At 40.8% G+C, this 25,538-nt stretch overlaps 1 protein-coding gene and 1 pseudogene across 3 annotated transcripts in view; both read right to left on the minus strand.

Moving 5' to 3' along the window:
• The window catches only part of IQGAP2 (IQ motif containing GTPase activating protein 2), a 362,038-nt gene that overhangs the window by 16,386 nt on the left and 320,114 nt on the right, over positions 1-25,538 (minus strand). For all 3 annotated transcript variants that reach the window (XM_053588316.1, XM_053588306.1, XM_053588326.1), the window contains 6 exons: positions 24,906-25,038; positions 16,977-17,079; positions 16,260-16,401; positions 5,132-5,219; positions 2,693-2,905; positions 6-166 (listed from right to left, as the gene is read on the minus strand). In XM_053588316.1, the coding sequence (XP_053444291.1) occupies positions 6-166; positions 2,693-2,905; positions 5,132-5,219; positions 16,260-16,401; positions 16,977-17,079; positions 24,906-25,038 (840 nt within the window). The remainder of the gene's footprint in view (positions 1-5; positions 167-2,692; positions 2,906-5,131; positions 5,220-16,259; positions 16,402-16,976; positions 17,080-24,905; positions 25,039-25,538) is intronic.
• Positions 21,588-22,057, minus strand: LOC128583798 (40S ribosomal protein S24-like; annotated as a pseudogene).

Below are 25,538 nucleotides of genomic sequence, written 5' to 3' on the forward strand. Positions count from 1 at the left end.
CTTACTTTCTTTTTAAGTTGTCTAAGCAAGTCTTTATGTAGGTGTCATAATAATTAATTTGCTCTTCATAAAATGCTGCCTTCTCATTAAGGGCCTTCAGGGTCTGCTGAAGTTTGGTTAATTCACTTTTTCGAAGTGTACGATAGACTCTTTGATTTAGAATATCCTAAAACAACAAGTTAAAAGCTATGAAATTTAAAAAGAATTGCAAGAACATTGCAAGAATATTGTCTATTTGGGACAAGAAGAATGTCAAGTAGTAAGTCACTGTTTAGGTCTGTTAACTTGTAGTTTATCACAGGCACCTTACTTTACTCTTAACACCAAAGGGTTCCCATTCTTTTTTACTTCATAACAGGGAAGTGTCCCTATTTCACTTTAAGAGAGATGGGGCCGGGCATGGTTGCTCACACCTAGGTGGATGGACGGCCTGAGCACATGAGTTCAAGACCAGCCTGAGCGAGAGTGAGACCTCATCTCTAAAAATAGCTGGGTGTTGTGGTGGGCGCCTGTAGTCCCAGCTACTCGGGAGGCTGAGGCAAGCCCAGGGTGACTGAGTGAGACTCTGTCTCAAAAGCGAGAGAGAGATAGAGACACTGGATGGAAAAGCAAGGAAATAATTTTAGAATAACCACAAAATTAGTTTAAGGAAAAATAGTGTTTAAAAAGGGACACAAATAAGACTTCAGTAGGAGACTTGGAATTTCTTTAGACTATTTTGAACATTCTTTGAAGAATGCTTTCAATGGAAAAAACTGACAGTTAATTTTTGCATTTATTTTACAAATAAATAAATGAGTAAAAACCAATTTTTTTCAACTGGCAAATATTTATCAAGGTTTCCAAAAACAACTGGCATATTAAGACTGAAAAAATTAAACACTAATAACTATAACTTAGATTTAAATATGATTCCTACAACATTAAGTTGCATAAGCTGTTTATAGTTTATACGATCTATGCTAAATTTAAACTTGCAGATATAAAGGGTGTTTGGTAATTCTAACTGGTAAGTTATAAAAATGTTTCATTTAAGAAAATGGTACCTGTTTAATATTTTTTCATTGACTACAAATTAAAAACTATTCCCCTAGGAATTCAAAGAGATATCCACACAACCACACCCACATTCCCCCAAACCCCTAAGTAAAAATTCTTCATTAAATATAATCTTTTCGTGGATGCTTTCGTGATAGCTTTTTCGTTTTGTTTTTTTATTTTTTGAGACAGAGTCTCACCCTGTCACCCTGGGTAGAGTGCCATGTTATCATCATAGCTCACAGCAACCTCAGACTTCTGGGCTCAAGTGATCCTCTTTTCTTAGTCTCTCCAGTAGCTGGGACTACAGGCGTCTGCCACAATTCCAGCTAGCTTTTCTATTTTTAGTAGTAGACAGGGTCTTGCTCTTGCTCAGGCTGGTCTTGAACTACTGAGCTCAGGCAATCCACCTGCCTCAGTTTCCCAGAGTGCTGGGATTACAGGTGTGAGCCACTAAGCCCAGCGAGCCTTTTTCTTTCTTTCTTTTTTTTTTAAAGTTTGCTTAAACGTATTTTTTTATTTTTACATAAATAAAGCCTTTTTCTTTTCTAAAGCAAAAGTATTAATTTCTCTAAGAATGTTCCTAAAGAGAAATATTTCCACTCCAAAGATACAGTTAATGCTACTTCCCTTGAGTTACTTGGGCTAGAAGGAGTAAGCCTACTGCTAGAACTAACTATAACTTCCCATAGAAGAATAAAGCTAAGTGCATTCCTCTTGCAGAAGGTGGAAAAAATTTTTTCTTATCACTTAACTGCCTTTAATCTCTGAACCCATAGTAATTTGCATGTTTGGATGAGAAGAACGAAATGTTTAAACAGAAACATTCACTTCCTTATCCTTGACAAACAGATCTCAGCCACTTCCTGTGATGGTTCCTTGTACTTGGTTGAGATCCTTTCTCAGGAAGTTTCTTTCTTTTTTTTGGTAGAGACAGAGTCCCACTTTATCGCCCTCAGTAGAGTGCCATGGTGTTACACAACTCATAGCAACCTCCAACTCCTGGGCTTAGGCGATTCTCTTGCCTCAGCCTTCCAAGTAGTTGGGACTCCAGGCACCCACCACAACACCTGGCTATTTTTTGGTTGCAGTTTGGCTGGGGCTGGGTTTGAACCCACCACCCTCAGTATCTGGGGCCGGCACCCTACCCACTGAGCTACAGGCGCCACCTCCCAGGAAGTTTCTTAAGTGTAAAAATATGGGACGAGAAAACAGAAACTAACCTTCAAGTCTAAACTACCTCTAGGTTAAACTACTTAGAAAAGAATTCTGAGGGACATAGTTACCAAGACGGGTCCTAAGAGCAATTGCGCTATATGACAACTAACAATTCAGGAGAAAACTCTTTGAAAAATATCAATTAAAAAACTAGTAGGTATTTCTTTAAAGTATAGGCCAAACCTGTCTATTACATTTCTTGACCATTTATTTCTGGTGTGTTTCAACATTCCCAATGACTCGAGGGAGTTGTGATTATTCTCTATTAAAAGTTATCAAAAAAAAAAAAGTTATCAACTGCTTTGAAATCTTTAAAAATCTGTAACTTTGAAGAGAGCAGAAGTGACGGCATATACAACTACAAGTCTCTCATGTCACCTCCCAGAGTCCCACCACATGTCTGCTAAGTGAAGAAGAAAGAATAGTTTCCAAAAACCTTGGCAATCTCATTGAGAATGGCTTGGTATTTATTTTCGGATGTCACGTGCTCAGTCTGTTCTAACGTGCGGAGATTCCTCTGGATTTTTCTCTTCTTCTGCTCCAGGGGCAGCAGAGCATCTTCCATCATAGATTGGCTAGCCTTCATTTCTTCTGGAGTCCTGGAATCTATACTTGCACGGCTCTTCATGTCTGCAGCATGATCTTCTTCCTAAAAGGAAAATATCAGGATGCTGATTTTTCTCTGGTCCCCTACTTTCCCAGATTAATAAGCTACACAAAGCAAGTTAATGTCAAAAGGAAAGAGGTCCTCAAGCCAAAATCCAAACACTAGAATCACAACACGTTCTTCATGGGGTTTGAAATAGATCTTTGGAAGGACTTCATCTTTCTGCGTAACACAGCAGTGATGGTAGGCCTCATATGACCAAAAATCTAAAGAGCCACTTTATCACCAAGATAACAGACCAGCTTAGTTAAGAGACATGTTTTAATGGATAAGTGCTATTTTGTAATTTCCCAGGTAGAAGGATTTTAATTCTTGGGCAATCCAGGTGAGGAAACTAAAACTAGATTGTCTATAAAGGCAATAGACTCTGAATGTCCACAATCCAACCTAACTCTTGCACACCAGGCATATTTATAGAGATTGTTAAGCTCATTAAACAGTGAGGTAGTAAGAGAGCTTCATTCTGATAAGAGAATCACTCTCAAACTACCAACTCTGAAAAACCTGTAGGATTTCTTTGAGCCAAAAAGAATAAGAATATTCTAGCACCTGAGTTCTCAAAAGATGGACTAAGTAAATGAGCAAATACTATTTGGATAGCTTGTTCATGAAAACAATAATAAAGGGGATGGTGAGCTTCCCATTTCATTGTACTAGACAAGTGACCGAAGTCTAGAGATTTGACTGTTACTAGTTAGACACAATTATGTTAGATGTAGGACAGACAGATCAACATTAGGGATACTGGGACAGTATACCTGGTTAGTAATAAACAATAACAGAAGCAAGAGCTGACATTACTGAGGACTTAGTATGGCCCAGATACTGTTCTACCCACCTAACATGTCTTTACTCATTTAAAGCCTCCTTTACTCATTACCCTGCCAGTGGATTGGGTATTATTATTCCCATTTTATAGTTGAGAAAACTGAGGCACAGAAATATTTTTAGGTGTCCAGAGTTACACAGCTAGGAGGTTTAGAGCTATACTCGATCTCAGAGGTCTGCACTCTTAGTTACTTAGTCACAATACATTTAGGGAAAAAGGAAATAATCCAACAAGGAATAAAAGCCTTTTATACTAAATGAGCATGATATTCTACCTACATTGTAAATACTCACACATTAACAAACACACACTTTGAAGTTTTGTTTTATATTTTTAAAATTAAAAACTGTGAATGATTTCTTGGCAACTAATTACAAATGACCCAGGAAAACTCTGTGTAGCTCTGCTAAGAAGTAATTTATTAGACAACTTTGTTGGTTTCTGGCCGGGTGTGGTGGCTCACACCTGTAATCCCAGCACTCTGGGAGGCCAAGGTGGGTGGATTGCCTGAGCTCATGAGTTTTAGACCAGCCTGAGCTCATGAGTTTGAGACAGCCTGAGCCTCTGTCTGTAAAAATAACTGGGCGTTATGGCAGTACCTGTTGTCCCAGCTACTTGGGAGGTTGAGGCAAGAGAATTGCTTGAGCCCAAGAGTTTGAGGTTGCTGTGAGCTATGACGCCAGCTGTGGCACTCTATCAGGGAGCAACAGAGTGAGACTCTGTTTCAAAAAAAAAAAAAAAATATATATATATATATATTTTGGTTAGTTTCTGCTTAGGGAGTTCCAATATTGGTACTATAATAATAACCTTGAACTTATTTCAGAATGAATAAATAATGATGCATTTGAAGAGATGTTGATAAAAAGTTAATTTAATGCAAGATTGTTATGAGACTTTATTTATACCAACATAATGGTGCTTTGACCCAATGGATCCAACATTTGTTTCTGAAGCATTGGGAGTCAGCTTCAATGTATGAGCCACTTCTTTATTTCTCCAAGTTAGCAAATAAAGGGTAGTTTTCTATAGCCTATTAACCAGCGCTATCCTCAACTGACTCATCTGCCCATCTACCATGCAATATTCATGATGAACATTCTGAGAGTTTGAAAAAAACCTGGAGTTTTCTTCCTAAGTCTAGAACAAAATTACATTCAACATAAATTTGGTGTTACATTTTCCATTTCATTCCCATTGATACTTCATGAGTTTGATATGTTGCTGAACTCAGTTGACTACAGTAATGGATAAAATTCTTCAAACCATGGCACACAGAGTTTCTCTGAGATAATAGTAAAAATAGTAAACATTAAGATTATTAAGGAAATCAACTCCTATCTATTATATTAATTATTTTATACTTAAAGAAAAATTACCTGTTGTGAAGTTGCTGGTGTCTCTAAGATTTCTGTCAATGAGTTCCCTGACTGGTTCCGAATCACATCAATTATCAGCTTTTTGGTCCTTACAAAACAGAGAAAGAAAAGACAGACATTCAGACAGTGATCCTGATATACAAAAATCTGCTTCTCCCGAGGGAGTGTACAAACACCCCAAAATGAACTTTCACTTTACATCTTTTGTATTTACCTGGATAGATCTGGAGAACATTCTCTCAAGTAAAGTAACACAAGAATGGAAAAGCAAGTATTCAATATATTCAATACTAATATGAAACCAAAAGTTGAACATCTACATGCCCATGTGACAGAAAAACACAGTTACATCCCAATAGTGGGGGAGAGGGGAGAAGTGAGTGGGACTGAGGTGCTCCCACCTAAGGGGCACAATGTAAGGGTATACGGCACACCTCCTGGGTGAAGGGCTCGCTATACTTGGACTCTACCTAACAAATGCAAACAATATAACCTAACTTTATATCATTCTGAAATAAAAGAAAAAAAAGAAGCTTCAAAGAGAATCCCTTAAAATAAAACATTCTTGCAGAAGTTTACCAGGTCTGCTCCAGGGTTTCTGAAAGTTTGGGAATGTTTAAAAATTGAAGTCTAGACTTTATACACTTGATGTTGTACGATTATACTCCTGGTAACATAAGTGTAAGAATGTCACAATATTCCCTGTCTAAACACTTTTCCTTCTTTTTTGACTGAGACTACTTTGTGATGGGCAGGAGGGACGGGCGCGGGCCTCCTGTAGAGGGTGAGATTGATATCCAATATCCTTCTCTCCTGATTTTAATGGCATTTAAATTTCTGAGCCTGTGGGGCGGCACCTGGGGCTCAGTCAGTAAGGCCCCGGCCCCATATACTGAGGGTGGCGGGTTCAAACCCGGCCCTGGCCAAACTGCAACCAAAAAATAGCTGGGCGTTGTGGCGGGCGCCTGTAGTCCCAGCTACTCAGGAGGCTGGGGCAAGAGAATCGCTTAAGCCCAGGAGTTGGAGGTTGCTGTGAGCTGTGTGAGGCCATGGCACTCTACTGAGGGCCATAAAGTGAGACTCTGTCTCTACAAAAAAAAATAAAATAAAATAAAAAACAAATAAATTTCTGAGCCTGTTTAATGTATCATATGCCTTTACGAGCCAGACCAACTGGTTCCCTTCCTGAGAAAGTTAAGAAATAGTTGGAAGACTGGGGGAGGAGAAGTCCTGTGTGGCCTGCGGGTTGACCTAGAAGGCAGGAGGATGGAAGTTAAAGGAACCGAGGAAGTAGGCTGGGTCCTCATCTTCAGGTGGTAGAAAACAGAAGAGCTGCTCAGCAAAAAGTTAAGAGCTGGAATGCTCCTCTGGAAGGGCCAGAACCATATGTTCTTTCACATGTGTTCTTAACAGCCATCAGAGTATGCATTAATAATTATATTAAAAAGTTTTTACATAAGTGGTAAATGGTTAAGTTTGCTTACTTTTATAGGAGGTTAAAAGAACAGTATCCCTGGAAATAGCTTCCTTCCCCAAAAAAGGAAATAGAAGTTGCTTTAGCCTACATGCAGGTCTCATCTATGTGAAGTTTCATTTTTATCACAGCCCTGTTACTTCATTCAACAGCAGTAGGTGATATCATGGGATGAACGATCTCTTCCTAAACTTACAGTAGGATATAGTCACATGGCATAAAATTTGGGAATAAAACAAAATCTTCCATTTTTTTTTTTTTGAGACAGAGTCTCGGTTATTAACCCTCGGTAGAGTGCCGTGGTGTCATAGTTCACAGCAACCTCCAACTCCTTGGACTTAGGCGATTCTCTTAATTCAGCCTCAAAATTTTCCAGTTTTGATGTATAGAGACAACTGATGCCAAAGGACAGCAGAAACCCTCCAAAGTAATTCCAAATACATGATTTTAAAAATAGGATAAAATGGAGTAAACCATCTGTAAATGATTTTTCTCCTTTCCTATTTTTTGCAAGCCTGCCTGAGAAGAACGATCACAATGTGGCTGCCTTTCCTCCCCCACCCCAGCCTTGGGGAACCATTTCCTTTGGCCCCAGGACCCGCCAGTGCTGGGGATTTATGGGCTGTCTGGGAATGCACAGCTATGTGCTCAGCTGAGAGTCAAAGGTGGGTACACAGCTAATTACAGCCACATGGGGGATGGCATAGCTCCTGAGGCTGCTGCTGCTGAGAAAGCCACATGTCCTCCCCTCCCTGTCCACCTCCCTTCTCCAGCCGTCCTCAGACCTCGTAAATGTATTAAACAGGAAGTGAGTTAAAAATAAAAGCTCTGGGTGATTCTTAAAAATATAAACATAGTAACTGTTTCTTATTTGAATGAATATTCTAGGAACTCTTTATGATATCCCCTTCCAGGAAACACTAGCTCATCTTCTTTACAGAAGCTGCCTAATGACCAAATGACTAGGGTCACAAAAATGTGCCCTACCAGCGGCAGAAAATATTTGTTCATGAGTTACTGAAGGACAAACTGCCCATATGGCCTACTTCTCTTGGAATTTGCTTTACGTCAGGCCTGTGGAATTCGCTGCCTAGTGGAATTTGCTGCCTAAGTTCTACTCCAGACGTTCTATAGGAACCAGTCAGTCCCATAACAGGGAATTCAACTACCTCCCCCCCACCCCCACCCAATGTCTTAAGGTCAAGGACCCTGGGCTCAGACAAATCTAAGGCCAAATCTGGGTTCCTGTTGTATATTAGCTGCATGGGATTGTGCAAGTTGTAAGTTTGATTTTTAAATTTTTTTCCTTTTTCTTTTTGAGACAGAGTCTCACTCTGTAGCCCTGGGTAGAGTGCCGTGGCATCATCACAGCTCACAGCAACCTCAAACTCTTGGGCTCAAGCCATCCTCTTGCCTCAGCCACCCAAGTAGCTGGGACTATAGATGCCCACCACAACACCTGGCTAGTTTTTCTATTTTTAGTAGAGATGGGGGTCTTGCTCTTGCTCAGACTGGTCTTGAACTCCTGAGCTCAGGCAACCTATCTGGTTCAGCCTCCCAAAGTGCTAAGTTTACAGGCGTGAGCCACCACTCTCAGCCCGTTTTTTAAATTTTAAAACAGGAATCTCTCAGAGGACTACTGATAGGATTCAACAAAAAAAGGTCCGTAAAATCTTTTCAGGGATCTGGCCCAGGGTAAGCACTGTCATGGTCACGAAAGGCGTGCTGCCTGTGGTGGCAGCAACTGGCCACAGGTGATGATTAAGTCCTTGAAACATGGCTATTGCAAATTGAGATGTGCTTTGAGTATAAAGCACACACTGGATTTTGAAGACACAGTATGGAAAAAAAAGAATGTCAATATCTCATTAATGATGTTTTACTTACTGAAATAAAATTTTGTGTCTATTGGATTAAATAAAATATAGTAGAATTTTAGCCCTTTCTTTTAAAAGTCTGGCTTCTAGAAAACTTAAAATTTACATGTGTGTCTCATATTAATTTTTTTTCTAGAGACTTCAGTGTTGGAACATTCTGTCCTCAAACAGGAAGCTCGCTCTCAGAGGCTTGCCTTCCAGGGACACTCACTCCGGGGGCCTGGTTAGTCACAGGCGTCAGCACTGAGGGGGACATTTGGGAGACCATCCAATTCCTGCTCTTACAGATGAGGCAACAAAGCCCTGAGAGATGAGCGTTACAGAAAAAGTCAAATTCCCTTCCCACACCCGCAGCCCCTCAGAAAGCTGAGCAGAGAGGCTGGAACTGGGTCCCCCATACCCTCTTTTACCACCTTTCTTTTCTCCAAGTGAAGCTCCACCTTCCGTTCCTCAAAGTGCCTCAGCACAGGATCTGCAGGGAGTTCACATTCCCACTCACATTTCTGTTGCCAATGACCTTCTCAAGATGTGTTCCCCCTCCTCACCCCAGTGCAATCACAACATTCTAGAGGGGTCTGGCCAGTCTACATCACTGCCCAAAGTACTGGCTCCAGGACTCTTCAAACATGCCAGATGGGCCAATCCCAAGCAAGGATCTTGTCTTCCCTAAATGAGGAAATATCCGATTATGAGGAAAAATAAAGAAAAAAGGAACACACCAGGGAGTTTACTCATCATAGCTGTGCTCAAAACCCACTGCCGGTAAATGAGACCACATGGGGCTAGTTGGCTGGTGTAGCCCCTTAGTTTTACTGTTCCATTCAAAAGGCAGCTGCTGTTAGCAGTAGCATCCTGAAGCAGCCGTAATCAGTGTTTGTGGAAGCCCAGAAGTATTTCAAAGGTTTAACATTCTACACCTTTTTAGCACCTCAGATGGTACCCTAGCCATTTAGTGCTCCTGCCAGTTTGGATACAAAGCAAGGAAACCTTTCAGTTGGGATAATGGGTTTCCAAACTGAATCATGTGACAGCAGACAAATTCTTAAGCGATGACAACTTAAGCACTTGAGCAGCTAAGTATGATTAAAACCCACAAATATTGCCTTTCATTTAAATGCACATACTTTTGTGGGAAAACAAGCTTAACAGAGGCCAGCCATAAGGATCACATCTTTTAAGTTGAACCATTAAGTTATAATGAAAGATTTACAATGAATACCGTATTAAGAACCTTATCACTCTTTTTAAGGCGGTAATGTTGCTGTCACCCACTTCCTCTCCTCCACTTCAGGGAAGAAGAGAATGAGGCTCCCAAATGGCTAAAGTGCCACATGGAGGCTGTAATCCTACATTATCCCAGGGCTCTTCCACCAGGCTTTTTTGTTTTCTTCTTAACACCCCTATGCTTGGTGGTACCGGAAAGACAGCAACAGCCCACACTGAGGCTCTCTACTCCACACACACACACAGAAAGAAGGGGAACAGGTGCCTCTCCCTACTCTGGCAAATGCCCTTTGCGCCCTCACATCTGTCAGCCTCTCCTCCGTCTTGGAAAGAGGCCCCAGTATCAGTTACGAAATCATCTGGTCAGCTGCAATGCACATTATTTATTCTAGGGTTCCTAAGAATGTAAAAAAACAATGACCTTGCCCTCAACAAGTTGTAACCAAAACTGTAGGTCTGGAGGACTGAAGGGTTTGAATTTCTGCTCCACTTACTAGCTGTACCACCCAGGAAAAGGCTTCTATCGGTTCTCTGCTTAGTCTCCTCATCTCCCTTGGGGCTGCGGTGTTAACTGATTTACACACAGTGATTTTAATATGTGTACACAAACATTTTCTCTCTCTCTACACTGAGGACCATGAGCGTTTTAGATTTTGGATTTTTTCGGATATTAGAACATTTGTATCATATACTTACTGGTTAAGCATCCCAAATCCAAAAAGCTGAAATGCTCCAATCAACATTTCCTTTAAGTGTCAGGTCAGCAATCAAAAGATTTGGGGTTTTGAATCATTTTGGATAAGCTCACCTGTGTTTCCATGGATACACACACAGGGTATATAAAAACTGTCCTTGGTGGTCACCACTGCATAGGTGTTTGCCATCATCATCATCTTCTTCACTCTCATACAATGGGTAAGAGTTATGAGACTAGCCTGGTATTAAATTTACACGCAGAAGGAGTAATACCTCAAATTTTGCTACGGTAGGAGCTCCCATAAAGATGAATTATTCATCACTTCCAAGCCAGTGACTTTGTGATTAAGCATAAGAGAATAAAGGACACGACTTGTTTAAGGAAGTAGCAAGTAGTTGGACAGAGAAAAGCCAGATATCCTCTCATCCCACCTGTGTCCACTTCATAATAACTAGGGAAAATCACCATCTGATTTTAGTTACATTTGGCTAAGGAAGAGTCTCAAGAACTGTCTGTTTCTTATGCTTGAGTTAGGAGTTTATCGCCTTAGAAAAAAAGTTATGCTCATAAGAGTTTCCAAATCAATACTTCAAAGTGTATTTTTGATGGAATGTCAATGAAATATGACATGTGAACTTAAAGCACGCTAGTGACTACTTGCTTCACATAATTTTAGACCGTATTTTCCTTGTGTCACTGATAAATATTCAGAGAGTTTTCAGGTTTCCCGTCAATGTGATACTTTGTAATTATGTGTTAGTAACAAGACTTTTCAAATATAGCCTTAAAAGAAAGGAATATACTTAAACATAAGGCCTGATTAAACTTTAGCACCAGCTCTGTTGACTTTTTTGGGAAATACTCCAATTTCACTTTCAGGGATGGCTACTTAGTCCATCTTGATTTAAATTGTTACCCACACTGTGCTGCCTAGTAAAGTGCGATGGCAGCAGCAGGATCTCAAAGATGCCCAGAGGTCTATAAAGTAGTAAATTATTAAATCTATCAAAACACTGGCCCCAAGTCTTTTTTACATAAATGGAAAAGTTGGTTCTAAAATTCACATGTAACTGCAAGGGACTTCAAATAACTAAAATAATCTTAAAAAAGAACAAAACTGAAGGACTTCCCTATTTTAAAACTTATGGCAAAGCTACAGTGACTAATATGGTGTGGTACTACTATAAGGACAGACATATAGGGTTGGTACTCATAGCACAGTGGTTACGACGCCAGCCACATACACCCAGGGTGGTGGATTCAAACCTGGCCAGGCCAGCTAAACAACAATGACAACTGCAACAAAAAACAGGCAGTGTGGTGGGTACCTGCAGTCCCAGCTACTTGGGAGGCAAGAGAATTGCTTAAGCCCAAGAGTTTGAAGTTGTTGTGAGCTGTCATGCCATAGTACTGTACCGAGGGCAACAAAATGAGACTGGGTCTCAAAAAAAAAAAGGACAGACACATAAATCATGTAATAGTAAGTCCAGAAGAAAAGCCATACATATATGGTCAACTGGTTTTTGACAAGGATGCCTAGACTATCACATGGAGAAAGAATAGCCTTTCAACAAATGGTGCTGGGACAACTGGACAGTTACATGCAAAAGAATGGAGTTGGACACTTATCTCAAACCATATACAAAAATTAAAACAAAAATGATCATAGACCTAAATGTAAAAGAAAAAAAAAGAAGGTAAATTTTATAACATAAACTTTTGTGCGGAAAAAAGGCTATCATGGCCAGCCACAGTAGCTCATGCCTATAATCCTAGAGCTCTGGGAGACTGAGGAGGGTGATTTGCTTAAGCTCAGGAATTTGAGACCAGCCTGAGAAAGAGTGAGACTCTATCTCAACTAAAATAGAAAAACTAGGCAGGCGTTATGCTGGGCACCTGTAGTCCCAGCTACTCAGGAAGCTGAGGCAAGAGGATCACTTGAGCCCAAGAGTTTAAGTTTGTGGTGAGCTATAACACCATGACACTCTGCCCGTGGTGAGTGACAGAGTTTCACGACAGGGTGAAACTCTGTCTCCAAAAAAGAAAAAAGAAAAGGACTTCACCAAGAGAGTAGAAAGAAAACCCACAGAAGGGGTGAAATGTTTGCAAGTCATATATTTGATAAGGGTTTACTGTCCAGAATATATAAAGAACTCTTACAACTCAGAAATAAAAAACCCAAACAATCCAATTTAATAACAGGCAAAAGACTTGAATTGACATTTCTGTAAAGACAACATACAACCGGGCAACAAGCACATGGAAAGATGCTCAATGTTATTAGTTGTAGTTATCTGCAAATTAAAACCACAGGAGATACTACTTCACACCCACTACAATGGCCATTACTAACAAAAGAAAAAGTATTGATAAGAATGTGGACAAATTTGGACTCTCATACATTGCCAGGGGAATGGAAAACAGCGCAGCCACTGTGGAAAACAATTTGGCCGTTTCTCGAAAACCTCACATTAAGTTATTATAGGACCTTGCAGTTAACTCATAAGCAGGTGCCCAAAAGAACTGAAAACCAGTGTTAAAACAACAACTTGAACATGAACTCACATAGCAGCACTATTCACAATAGCCAAAAGGTGGAGACAACCCAAATGTCTATTTACCTGATACAGAAAATGTGGTATATCCATACAGTGGAATATTATTCAGTCATGAAAGGAGTGAAATACCAGTATATGCCATGGCATTGATGAACCCTGAAAACAATATGCTGAATGAAAGCAGCCAGACACAAAAGGTCACAAATTAAATGATGCCATTTACATGATATATCTAGAATAAGAAAACTCACAAAGACAGAATGTAAACTGGTGTTTGCCAGGGGCTGGGGAGTGTAGGGGAATAGGGAGTGACAACTTAATGGGTTCAGAGTTCACTTTAGAGATGACAAAAATATTCTGGAATTAGAGATTGGTATTAGTTGTAACAACGCTGTGAAAGTACTAAACGCCACAGAACTGTATACTTTAAAATGGTTCAAATGGTAAATTTTATGTTATGTGCATTTTATCACGATAAAAAGTAAAACCACTGGCTGGCTCTACGTGGTATGGTGATTAAAGGAGTTGACAGTTGTCTGTTTCCAGCTCACACTGGGGCCTGGGAGGGAGCCACACAGGGCTGAGCTGGGTAAGGCAAGGGGGATGATGTGCCAGGGTTCCTAGATTAAGGCTCGTCATTATCTGACATGTCTGACTTTTAAGGTTTTGTTTTTAAAATCTGAGTTCCAAGAATTCCCAGAACCATGAAGATCCATGTGAAAAACAAGTATGAATACATATGATATTCAGATTATTAGGTATTTTGGACTACCCAAATTGTGATTCTTGTCATTACATTAAAGCAGACATTTGAGTTGATTGCATTTAGAAAATGGTATTCAAATAACATACAAAACTAATTAAACAAAATTTTCTTCCCATTACTTTTAAAGACAAAGCTGATGAGATCATGGAATATTTCGCTTAATTACATTTCCACGGTGCAACCACACTCTGTATTTCCAGTCATCTTTATAATTGGCACTTGCTCGGATGAACCCAGGGAGTGGATTTCACCGTTTTACCCCTTTTCTCTTTTTTTGCCCTGAACTCTTATGAGGCCAAGGATGTGTCTTAGTCCTTCAATTTGGCCTCTGTCCCACAGTCAAGCTGTGGTCTCCACCACTAGATTTCAAATCCCTGGAAGGCAGAATCTGTGACTGGCCCACTCGCCTGTTTCCCCAGGCTCAGGCCCAGGCCCAGGGCATGAATGCAGAGTAGGTGCTCAGACATTTGCTACATGAATGAATGGAGACTTTGATGATCCCAGAACAAAATAAACAAGCCTAACAGAAGCAGCATATATCACAACACAGGGAAGTTTTAGCATTTTCCTGGGTGAATGAATATCCGTAAAAAATCAAGTGATCAAGTGGAAATGAATGTTGTCTGAAGCATGTCAGTGTCAGGACAGAAAGCTCTTATGGAAAATAAAAACCAGCTCGGAACGCAGGGCGGGCAGCATGGCAGTAACTAGGGAAGTACGGATTCCAGGCTTACTCCCTTCTGTCCCACTTCCCGCTTCCAGTCACACCTCACCCCAATTCATGACTTGTTCTAATGTGCTGACATGCATCTTTTTGTTCATGTAATTCCTGAAAACTGCCTTGTTTGAGGGTGTGTTTTTGATTCATGGCGTTATGACTTGAAACCCAGTGTCGTTCTCACTCTGTGAGTAAACAGAACATGGAGCATATCCACCAGGTCTTGACGAAAAGGACATAGAATTAATGTACAGTGAGAAAGCTTCGCTTGAAGTCTTTGGGGGCAGGAAGCAGGGTATAGTAGTCAAAGCTGGTAACATATCCAGGATTAGTTTAATCAGAAAGGAGGCTGGTAAGTCAGATATGTCAGAGTATCTTATCATATGTGTATCATTTTAGGTTTTATTTTAATTTTTTTGAGACAGAGTCTCAAGCTGTGGTCATAAGAATATCATGGCATCATAGCTCACAGCAACCTCTAACTCTTGGGCTCACGCGATCCTCTTGTCTCAGTTTTTCTATTTTTAGTAGAGATGGGGTCTCGCTTTTGCTCAGGCTGGTCTCGAACTCGTGAGCTCAAGCAGTCCCTCCCCAACCTCAGCCTCTCAGAGTGCTAGGATTGCAGGTGTAAGCCACTACACCCAGCCTTACTTTATTTTCTTTTCTATTGTTGGGGAATGATTGAGGGTACAAAGAACCCGGTTACACTGCTTGCATTTGTTAGGTAAAGTCCCTCTTATAATTGTGTCCTGCCCCCACCATTTTACATTTTATACCAGAAATTAAAAGTTGGTTAAAGAAATTTATTTCTGCACTAATCTTTTGACCACTCTGAAACAGATATTTCCCCCTTTAGTCACCTGAAGATTTTCATAGGCTGAGTTCATCTACTTTCTTCTTTTTCTTTTCTTTTTTTTTTTTTTTTTTTGAGACAGAGTCTCAGTCTGTCACCCTGGGGAGAGGGCTATGGTGTCATTATGGCTCACAGCAACCTCAAACTCTTGGGCTCAAGTGATTCTCTTGCCTCAGCCTCTCAAATAGCTGGGACTACAGGTGCCCACCACTATGCCAGGCTAGTTTTTCTATTTTAGGTAGAGATGGGGGTCTCACTCTTGCTCAGGCTGGTCTCCAACTCCAAAGCTCAAGCAATCCACCTGCCTCGGCCTCCCACAGTGCTAGAATCACAGGTGTGAGCCATGTGCGCCTGGCCTCAACTGCATTTCTTAAATACATTTTTTTTTTTTTTTTGAGACAGAGCCTCAAGCTGTTGCCCTGGGTAGAGCGCTGTGGCATCACAGCTCACAGCAACCTCCAACTCCTGGGCTCAAGCGATTCTCCTGCCTCTGCCTCCCAAGTAGCTGGGACTACAGGCACCCATCACAACCCCTGGCTATTTTTTGGTTGCAGCCGTCATTGTTGTTTGGTGGCCTGGGCTGTATTCGAACCTGCCAGCTCAGGTGTATGTGGCTGGCGTCTTAGCCACTTGAGCCACAGGCGCCAAGCCTTTTTTAAAAGAATTTTTATTTATTTATTTATTTTCAACTGCATTTCTTAAAGGAATCAAATCACTACATGAGAAACTAAAGACCAAGGCAGGCTTTGTAAACTATTATAATATTTAGGAGTCTATTACTCTTTGGTTAGATTTGTACTAGTCATGCGGCTTGACAGAGTGTGTACTGGTGTGATGCATAAATACAATGTACTTGCATATCCACACACTTTTAAATGAATTATTTGGGATTTAGCCATTTTGGATTTGCGTGGTTTCAGACATGTAATTGGAGCCATGTGCCCTTTAAGCCCCAACTTACTTTATCATGAGGCTGTGACCATCTATAGCTTCGCCATCCTCTACGTCGTATTTGCTTGTCAAGTAAAGGGAAATCTCAGTCTTTGAGAGTTGACTTAGTGTGTTTTCCTTGTCAGGGTCATTGGCGTCAACTGCTCCTTCCCCTGCAGAAAAAACACAACAGTGTTATTCTTCCAGTTCACTTAGTGTGATGATGGCCCCTATGAGGCTGTAATATAAACGTTCTGTGGGAAGGTTAGGCTCAGCAATCAGATAGCAGATCATGGTCGTCACAAAACCACATTCTCCTGTGGCTGAAGTGGCCTTTTAAATATTTGATTGAAACATTAAAATAACATGGGACACAGAACTTCCAAGTGTGAATAAATTACTGAAAGGTAGAACTGTTAATAAAAGAAATCCTTAGAAAACACATTCAGGAATTTTTAATTTTCTAGTAAATTTGGTTCTTTAAGGAGATTCTCTTTCTTCCTGATCCAGGTTGACAAATCCTTTTGGATGTATCTGGAGCTTACCTTTGAGAATATCAAATCATGTTACAAATAGGGTACTATCAATTACAGAATTCTTACTATAGGGAAGAACAACTATAATTATTATACTTTAAATGAGTGTAAGTATCAAATTCCAAAAATTTGTATATATATTTTATCTAAAATACAAAAAACAACCAACCAAAACTACTAAACAAAAATAAGTAGAAGGAATGAGGTCTTACCAAGGAAAGACTCCACGGTAGGTACTTCTCCCAGCAACCCCAACAACTCTGTCAGTAAGTCATTTTTTTCAGAGACAATTGCATCCTGGTGTTCCAATAGGAGCTGTATGTGGAAGCAATACACATAGAGGTAAAAGTAAATTCTCAACTGCTACCATATTTATGTACAGTAGCACCTCCATAGCAGACACCTGCCTGCACTAGCCTGAACCTCCTTCAGTTCACCTAATTTTCCTAGACCAGACACGCACCACATGTCCGTATCAGGGCAGTTCCTTATGCTGACACCTCTCCAGGCCCACCAGTTTGTTACAGTTCCTTGCGTGGTCAACTTACAGAGGTTTTACTGTTAGTTACCTTTCCAACTTTTTGTGGTAACTTACTCCTAATGCCCTTTATATCTTAAATACAAGTCTGATGTTTATTAAAATTAGAGACCATTCAAGATGTTTTTGTTTTTTTTTTTTTGAGACAGAGCCTCAAGCTATCACCCTGGGTAGAGTGCTGTGACGTCACAGCTCACAGCAACCTCCAACTCCTGGAGCAATTCTCTTGCCTCAGCCTCCCGAGCAGCTGGGACTATAGGCATGTGCCACAACGCCTGGCTATTTTTTGGTTGTGGTTGTCATTGTTTGGCAGGCCCAGGCCAGATTCGAGCCAGCCAGCTCTGGTGTAGGGGGCTGGTGGCTTAGCCACTTGAGTTACAGGCACCAAGCCTAAAGAGGGTTTTTATTTTATTTCAGGAGGGAGATAAATTTCTCTATATCAGGAAATTACAGCAAGAAAGGCATTCATAACCTTTTCCCAGCAAGACCTTGCAAGATCTGCTGAGGGGAAGCCTTCTATCATCTGACCTCTGTGTTCCACTCCTTTATCAAAAAAGTCAAAGTTGGCAGCGCCCGTAGCTAAGTGGGTAGGGCGCTGGCTACATACACGGAGGCTGGTGGGTTCAAACCCAGCTGGGCGTTGTGGCGGGCACCTGTAGTCCCAGCTACTTGGGAGGCTGAGGCAAGAGAATCGCTTAAGCCCAAGAGTTTGAGGTAGCTGTGAGATGTAATGCCACGGCACTCTACTGAGGGCAACAGCTTGAGACTCTGTCTCAAAAAAAAAAAAAAAAAGGTCAAAGTTGGGGGAATGAATCTAGAATGTGGCAGAAGTCTCTCAGCTTACACTGGTAGCAAAGTGGAAGTGCATTTCCATGCCCCTTCAGAGCAAAGTTAGGCAGTAATAGCAACCACACTGCAGTCATTTAAAATCACCATGATTCGCTATTTTAATCTGTCTTAAAGTTCTTTCATGGGTAAGGATGGTAGAAACGGCTGTGGTTCCCTCTTTCATGACCCTAAAAAGGCTCAAAGATGAGTAACCACTGCTGGGGTATCTCTCTCGGTCGGACTTAGAGGGAACATGATTGAATCTTACAGAATAGCAGCATTGGAGGGGAAAATCATGGAGGGTAACACATCTGGTTTTGTTTGCATCCATAATTAAACGAAAATAATATTTCCAAAGTATGCGACTGGTTTCCCTGGTGACAGGAGATTTTAGTTGTTTTGAACAACTACCTGAATCATAATGTAGTCCCTTTCCCATCTTTTTTCCCAACAGCTTTATAATTCACATACAATAAAGTCCACTCATTAAAATACACAGGGTAATAGGTTTTGGTATATTGAGAGCGGTGCAGCCATCACCACCATCTAACTTTGGAACATCTCACTAAACTAAAAGAAACCCTCTGCTCAATTAGCAGTCATTCCTGTCATCATGCCTTCTAACCCCTGGAAATCACGAGTTACATTCTGTCACTGAATGTGACGGCATTAAGGACTTTATATAAATGGAATCACACAGGATTTGTCCTTTGGTGACTGCTTCATTTCAGTTGGCATAATGTCCTCAAGGTTTACCCCTGTTCTGGCATGGATCAGAACTTCCTTCCTTTTTAAAGCTGATTAAATGTCTGTACCACCCTCCATCCATTCATCTCTTGATGGACACTGCACCATTACGAATGCTGCTGCTATGAACACGGATGTACAAATACCTCTTCAGCTCTGCTTTCCATGCTTTTGGGTCTACATTCAGAGTCATGTGGTAATTCTTATTCTTTGAGAAACCGACATGCTGTTTTCCATGGCAGTTATTCCATTTTACATTCCTGCCAACAGTGTACAAGGGCTCCGTTTTCTTCACATTCTTGTTAATACTTTTTAAAATATATATAATCAGTCATCCTAATAGATTCGAGGCAGCATCCACTGTGATCGTGATCTTGACTTCTCCAATTCTTAGTGATGCTGGGCATTTGTTTATGTGCCTTCTGACTGTGTGTACATCTTTGTAGAAATGTCTATTTAAGTTCTTTGCTTATTTTTCAATTGGGTTGTTTTGTTATTGAGTTGTAGCAGTTCTTTATGTAGCCTAGATAATCAGCCTTTTACCAGACATGATTTACAAATATTTTCTCCCATTTCACAGGTTGCTTCTTCACTAAGTTGAGTCTATCTTTTGATGTGTAGTTGCTTTTTAAAATTGAATTATTTCTTTTTAACATTAAGTTGTAGGATTTCTTTGTATATTCTGGATACAAGCCCCTTAGATGTATGATTTATAATTATTTTGTCTCATTCTCACAGTTGTCTTCTCAATTTCTGATGGTACTTACTATTTACAGCACAGAAGTTTTCAATTTTGATGAAGGAATTGATTTATCTCTTTTGCTGCTTGTGCTTTGGTGTTCTATCTAAGAAACCACGGCCTCATCCAAGGTCACAAAGATTTACTCTTATGCTTTATTCTAAGAGTTTTATAGTTTTAGGTCTTACATTTAGGTCTATGATCTATTTGTAGTTCATTTTTTTATGGGGGTGGGAGACAGAGGGGCCCACCTTTTCGGTCTGGCATGTGGATTTCCAGGTGTCCCTACACCATTTGTTGGAAAGACTGTTTTCCCATTGAGTTGTTTTAGCCTCTTGTTGAAATCAAATTGACCATAAATTTAAAAGTTTATTGCTAGACTCTCAATTCCATCCCATGGATCTATGCCCATCCTTATGGCAGCATAGGACCGCTTTGATTATTGCCTTTTCTGTTCCTTTTTATCCTTTAGATTAATTAAAAGGGAAAGTGTCTATTTAATGCTAAATTTTCTTTCTTTCTTTTTTTTTTTTATCGTTGGGGATTCATTGACAGTACAAGAAACCAGGTTACACTGATTGCATTTGTTAGTCAAAGTCCCTCTTGCACTCATATCTTGCCCCCAAAAGGTGTGGCACACACCAAGGCCCCACCCCCTCCCTCCTTCCCTCTCTCTGCTCTTCCTTTCCCCGACCCCTCCCTCCTTCTTTCTCTCTCTGCTCTCCCCTTCCCCCACCATGTCATTAATTGTCCTCATATGAAAATTGAGTACATAGGATTCATGCTTCTCCATTCTTGTGATGCTTTACTAAGAATAATGTCTTCCACTTCCATCCAGACTAATACGAAGGATGTAAAGTCTCCATTTTTTTTTTTTTTGTAGAGACAGGGTCTCACTTTATGGCCCTCGGTAGAGTGCCGTGGCCTCACACAGCTCACAGCAACCTCCAACTCCTGGGCTTAAGCGATTCTCTTGCCTCAGCCTCCCGAGTAGCTGGGACCACAGGCGCCCGCCACAACGCCCGGCTATTTTTTGGTTGCAGTTTGGCTGGGGCTGGGTTTGAACCCGCCACCCTCGGTATATGGGGCCGGTGCCCTACCGACTGAGCCACAGGCGCCGCCCAGTCTCCATTTTTTTAACAGCCGAAAGTATTCCATGGTGTACATGTATACCACAGCTTGTGAATTCATTCCTGGGTTGGTGGGCATTTAGGCTGTTTCCACATTTTGGTGATTGTAAATTGAGCTGTGATAAATAGTCTAGTGCAAGTGTCATTATGATAAAAGGATTTTTTTGCTTCTGGGTAGATGCCCAGTAATGGGATTGCAGGATCAAATGGGAGGTCTAGCTTGAGTGCTTTGAGGTTTCTCCTTTCCTTCCAAAAAGGTCGTATTAGTTTGCAGTTCCACCAGCAGTGTAAAAGTGTTCCCTTCTCTCCACATCCACACCAGCATCTGCAGTTTTTAGATTTTGTGATATGGGCCATTCTCACTGGGGTTAGATGGTATCTCAGGGTAGTTTTGATTTGCTTTTCTCTAATAGATAGGGATGATGAGCATTTTTTCATGTTTGTTAGCCTGTCTTCTTTAGAGAAGGTTCTATTCATTTCTCTTGCCTATTGATATATGGGATTGTTGGCTTTTTTTTTCACTTGAAAAGTCTTTATTAGGGCAGCGCCTAATAAAGTGAGCAGGGTGCCAGCCCCATATACTGAGGGTGGCGGGTTCAAACCTGGCCCCGACCAAACTGCAACAAAAAAATAGCTGGGCGTTGTGGCGGGCGCCTGTAGTCCCAGCTACTCGGGAGGCTGAGGCAGGAGAATCGCCTAGGCCCAGGAGTTGGAGGTTGCTGTGAGCTGTGTGATGCCACGGCACTCTACCTAGGGCGATAAAGTGAAACTCTGTCTCTACAAACAAACAAAAAAAGAAAAAAAAAAAAGAAAAAAAAGAAAAGTCTTTATTAATCCCCTTGTGAAAAATCTATACAATGGCTGCAGATAACATCACTGTAGAGTCTTTACTCCTTTGCCTGTTATCCAATCTCCAGCTCACTTTTTGCCAGCGCCAACATTAGCCTTTGCAGTCCCCCTGACATTCTTCATTCTGTTCTTGCGTTCCTTTCGCTGCTTTCTTGATGTCTTTTTCTTCTCATATAGGCCATGCCTTGCAAGTCTGTTTGGGTTCATTTTTCTTCACATAATCCAAAGAATCGTAAATCATGCCAAAGCCCGTTGTCTTCCCACCCCCAAAGTGAGTTCTGAATCCAAATACGAAGATGACATCAGGTGTGGTCTTGTACATTTTGGCTAGTTTTTCTCTAATTTCTGTCTTTGGTACTGTTGCTCTCCCAGGGTGAAGGACATCAATGACCATTTGTTTCCTCTGAAGTAGTCGGTTAGTCACGAACTTCCTGATCCGGATAGTTACTGTGTCGTTCATGATGGCGGGCGATCCTTGGGCAGCCAGGGAGGAAGAGGTGTTGGCTTTCTTCATGTGGATTAATTTGAGTTCTCTATAGATCCTTGTTATCAAGCTTTTGTCTGCTTCAAAATATGCAAATATCCTTTCCCATTGTGTAGATTGTCTCTTTGCTTTGGTGGTTGTCTCCTTGGCTGTACAGAAGCTTCAGTTTAATGAAGTCCCATTTGTTTATTTTTGTTGTTGCAATTGCCATGGCAGTCTTCTTCATGAAGTCTTTCCCCAGGCCAATATCTTCCAGTGGTTTTCCCTATGCTTTCTTTGAGGATTTTTATTGTTTCATGCCTTAAATTTAAGTCCTTCATCCATCTTGAATCAATTTGCTAAATTTTCTTAACACTGAACACTACCCTGACACTTAATAATTGGGTTTGTAACAGAGTACATCTTCCATACATAGTTTCAAGGCAGGGAAGGGACTGGATTCAACTATTTTGTTTTCATTACACTCATTTTTCTTCTAAACTTTTTGTTTATTGCAAGGTGTGATAGTTTTTCACTATAAAAGAGGTACTTTGTTTTAAAGCAAAGAAAAATATGCATTTTTTTTTTCTTTTTAGAGACAGAGTAATAACACCTTATTGCCCTTGGTAGACTGCTGTGGCGTCACAGCTCACAGCACTCTCGAACTCCTGGGCTTAAGAGATTCTCTCGCCTCAGCCTCCTGAGTGGCTGGAACTACAGGTGCCTGCCACAACACCTGGCTATTTTTTTGTTGCAGTTTGATGCATTATTTTTACGAAGGAAAGTTGATTCAAAGAAAGACATTACATGATAGAGGTGATATAAAGACATGGTGAAATCTGGAAGAGTGGTTCACATACTATTATGAGGGGAAAATAAGTCAGAGAAAAGAACAACATAACTAAGAGGAATTACTATGCATTTATGCATTTACGCCTTTGGTCTCTGAAGACAGGACAGCTGAGTTGAAATAGCTTTGGAAATAGATGATTTAGGTGGCCAGCTTTTACCCTTCATTCTGATAATTACAGATTAAAAATTTTCTGAAAATGGCTCCTTAAAGAGGAGTTGAAGTTGTACACATTTCTTAGAGAGGGAGAGGCAAGTGTGGCCACAGGCGTGGTGAGTCGGCTATTGCTGTGCTTACGTCTGCATGTGGATGCCTCGCAAACAAGACAGATGGTAAACAGGACAGTTCTTCCCTGTAATTACACAATTTTCCTTCCTTACGTCTGTTTCCAGCCTAACACACAAAGGAATTCCAAATCGGTCACAAGTTGTTTCCCAGGACTAGATTCTGTTTGCAATTCTTGTTAACAAAAGGAGTAGATTGTTTCTCCTAAAAGATGAGTAGTCTAAATTAATACAGTAACAGTCTTCCTCTATGCTACCCTTGGGAAGGAATCTCTAAAATACGAACTCCTCACCACTTTTTTGGCATGTAGATATTACCTTCAGTAAATGTGCAGGCAAGATGTGCATTTTCTTTTTTTTTAGAGAGATAATGTACCATAAAAATAGAGAAATGGGTCATTGCTTGAGTGTGAATCAGTCTATTTATACTATTGACAGTAATAATAGAACATCGCTGAACACCATCATGGATTTTGGGTGTTTATATACAGAGAAAAGAAAGTTAGCCTATTCATTTAATCAATACTTGAGAGCTTTGTTGCAAATGTCAGAAAAGTTCCCTGCTCCAGCCCTAAAAGAGGGAAATCAAAACCAGCTCCAATCTGTCCTTTAAGCTCACATTCAGGCTTTAGTTTCTTAGAAGAGCTTCATAATAAAGACTGAAATTTTAAGCAGCCAATCTGCCACTTGCTAGTATAATATATCTGGTCTGATGGGGGCAGGAACGTGACCTTCGAAAGCTGTGTATTGAGCTTTCCCCCTAGTTGTCTGTATAATCCCAGCTTGGACACATGTTTCACTGAAGTCTCTAGAATGCTAATGTGCACCTGTGTCCCCTGCGATCTTGTTAGGATGCGGGTTCTAATTTGTGAGGTCTGGGTGCATTTCCAGCACATTCCTGGGATCTTGCTTTGGCAAGTAAGGTCTGAAATGTTCTTAAACAGATTACCTTTTAAAAACAAATTTTTCAGAAAACCAGTTCCAGTTGGTCTTTAAAAAAACAAAACCAAAACCCTAACCCCTGAATGCTTAGCTTCTCTTTTTACTTTAAATGATTTAAAGGCCATCCATCGGAGGCTTCCCAGTTCCTTCCCAGCTGACTGCCAGCACAACGCCCTGCCCCCAATAGGCATTTAACACATGCTAATGGTGGCTGGTGTTGTTTACATGGGAACCACAAGAAGTCACACAGCACAGTATGGGAAATTATCTGTTTCCGAGAAATGGGGGCTCCCGACCTAGAACAATGGAGCTGATTCTTTGCAGGAGGCTGCTATGGGCAGGTAGTTTCTTATCTTCCTTGAGCAGCCTGTTTATGACTTGTGTGCAAACAGAATAGAGAGAATAGTCTCTCTTTCCCAGAAAATCACTGCAAAATCTGAGAGGATTCCTAAAAGAAGGGAAAGACAGGATGTAGGTCACGGCATAGCTTTGGTGGCTGGGAGAACACCAGGGCCTGGCCCTGCTCAGGGCTGAAACACTGTATTTACAGTCTGGCTTTGTACATGGAGCTTGTCGAAAGCAAACTTTCTTGTTTGGGAGAACATGTTTTATTAATGTATAAGAGCCAGGAAATAAATAATCAAGGTGTTTTTAGGGTTAAGAATATGAGTATTAGCACCTGTGTAGTTCTGCAGAGACTACACATTTTCAAAGCAATGGACTCCGAACCATAGGTCCACTGCAAAGACCCTCCGCCCCCACGCCACTTACTGAATGTGTGCTGATGATTTCATCGATTGAAATATAAATGACTGGTTTGCTGACTGTCACCAAGTCTGTGTATTTGTCCATATTAAACTTCTCTTCTGGCTCCGGGACATTACAGGCTTCTTTGAAATACTTCCTGATAAAGGGAGGAAAGAGTCTTAATATAGAGCAGTGGTTCTTCATCTTTCTAATGCCGTGACCCTTTAGTTCCTCATGTTGTGGTGACCCCCAACCATAAAATTATTTTCGCTACTTCATAACTGTAATTTTGCTACTATTATGAATCGTAATGTAAATATCTGATATGCAGGATGTATTTAGGCGATCCCTGTGAAAGGGTCCTTCGACCCCCAAAGGGGTCGCAACCCACAGGTTGAGAACTGCTGATATAGAGTCAAATTTGTGAGTTAAATAGTGTCATCAAAACAGTTAGGAAATTTTGGGTGATGACTAGTATTTTGTTCTCCACACCAAGTCTCGTGGCACAGCTTCTTCCAGCTCCTGACTAGGGAAGCTGAGTACACCCAGCTTATCATACAGGATTAAAGAGAATGATAAGGACCTGGTGATCAAATCATGGCAGTGTTATTATTACTTAAAAGTGTTATTATTCCAAGAATGGTTCCTGAAGTTTAA

The sequence above is a fragment of the Nycticebus coucang genome, chromosome 1, assembly GCF_027406575.1.
Source record: "Nycticebus coucang isolate mNycCou1 chromosome 1, mNycCou1.pri, whole genome shotgun sequence".
NCBI lineage: Eukaryota > Metazoa > Chordata > Mammalia > Primates > Lorisidae > Nycticebus > Nycticebus coucang.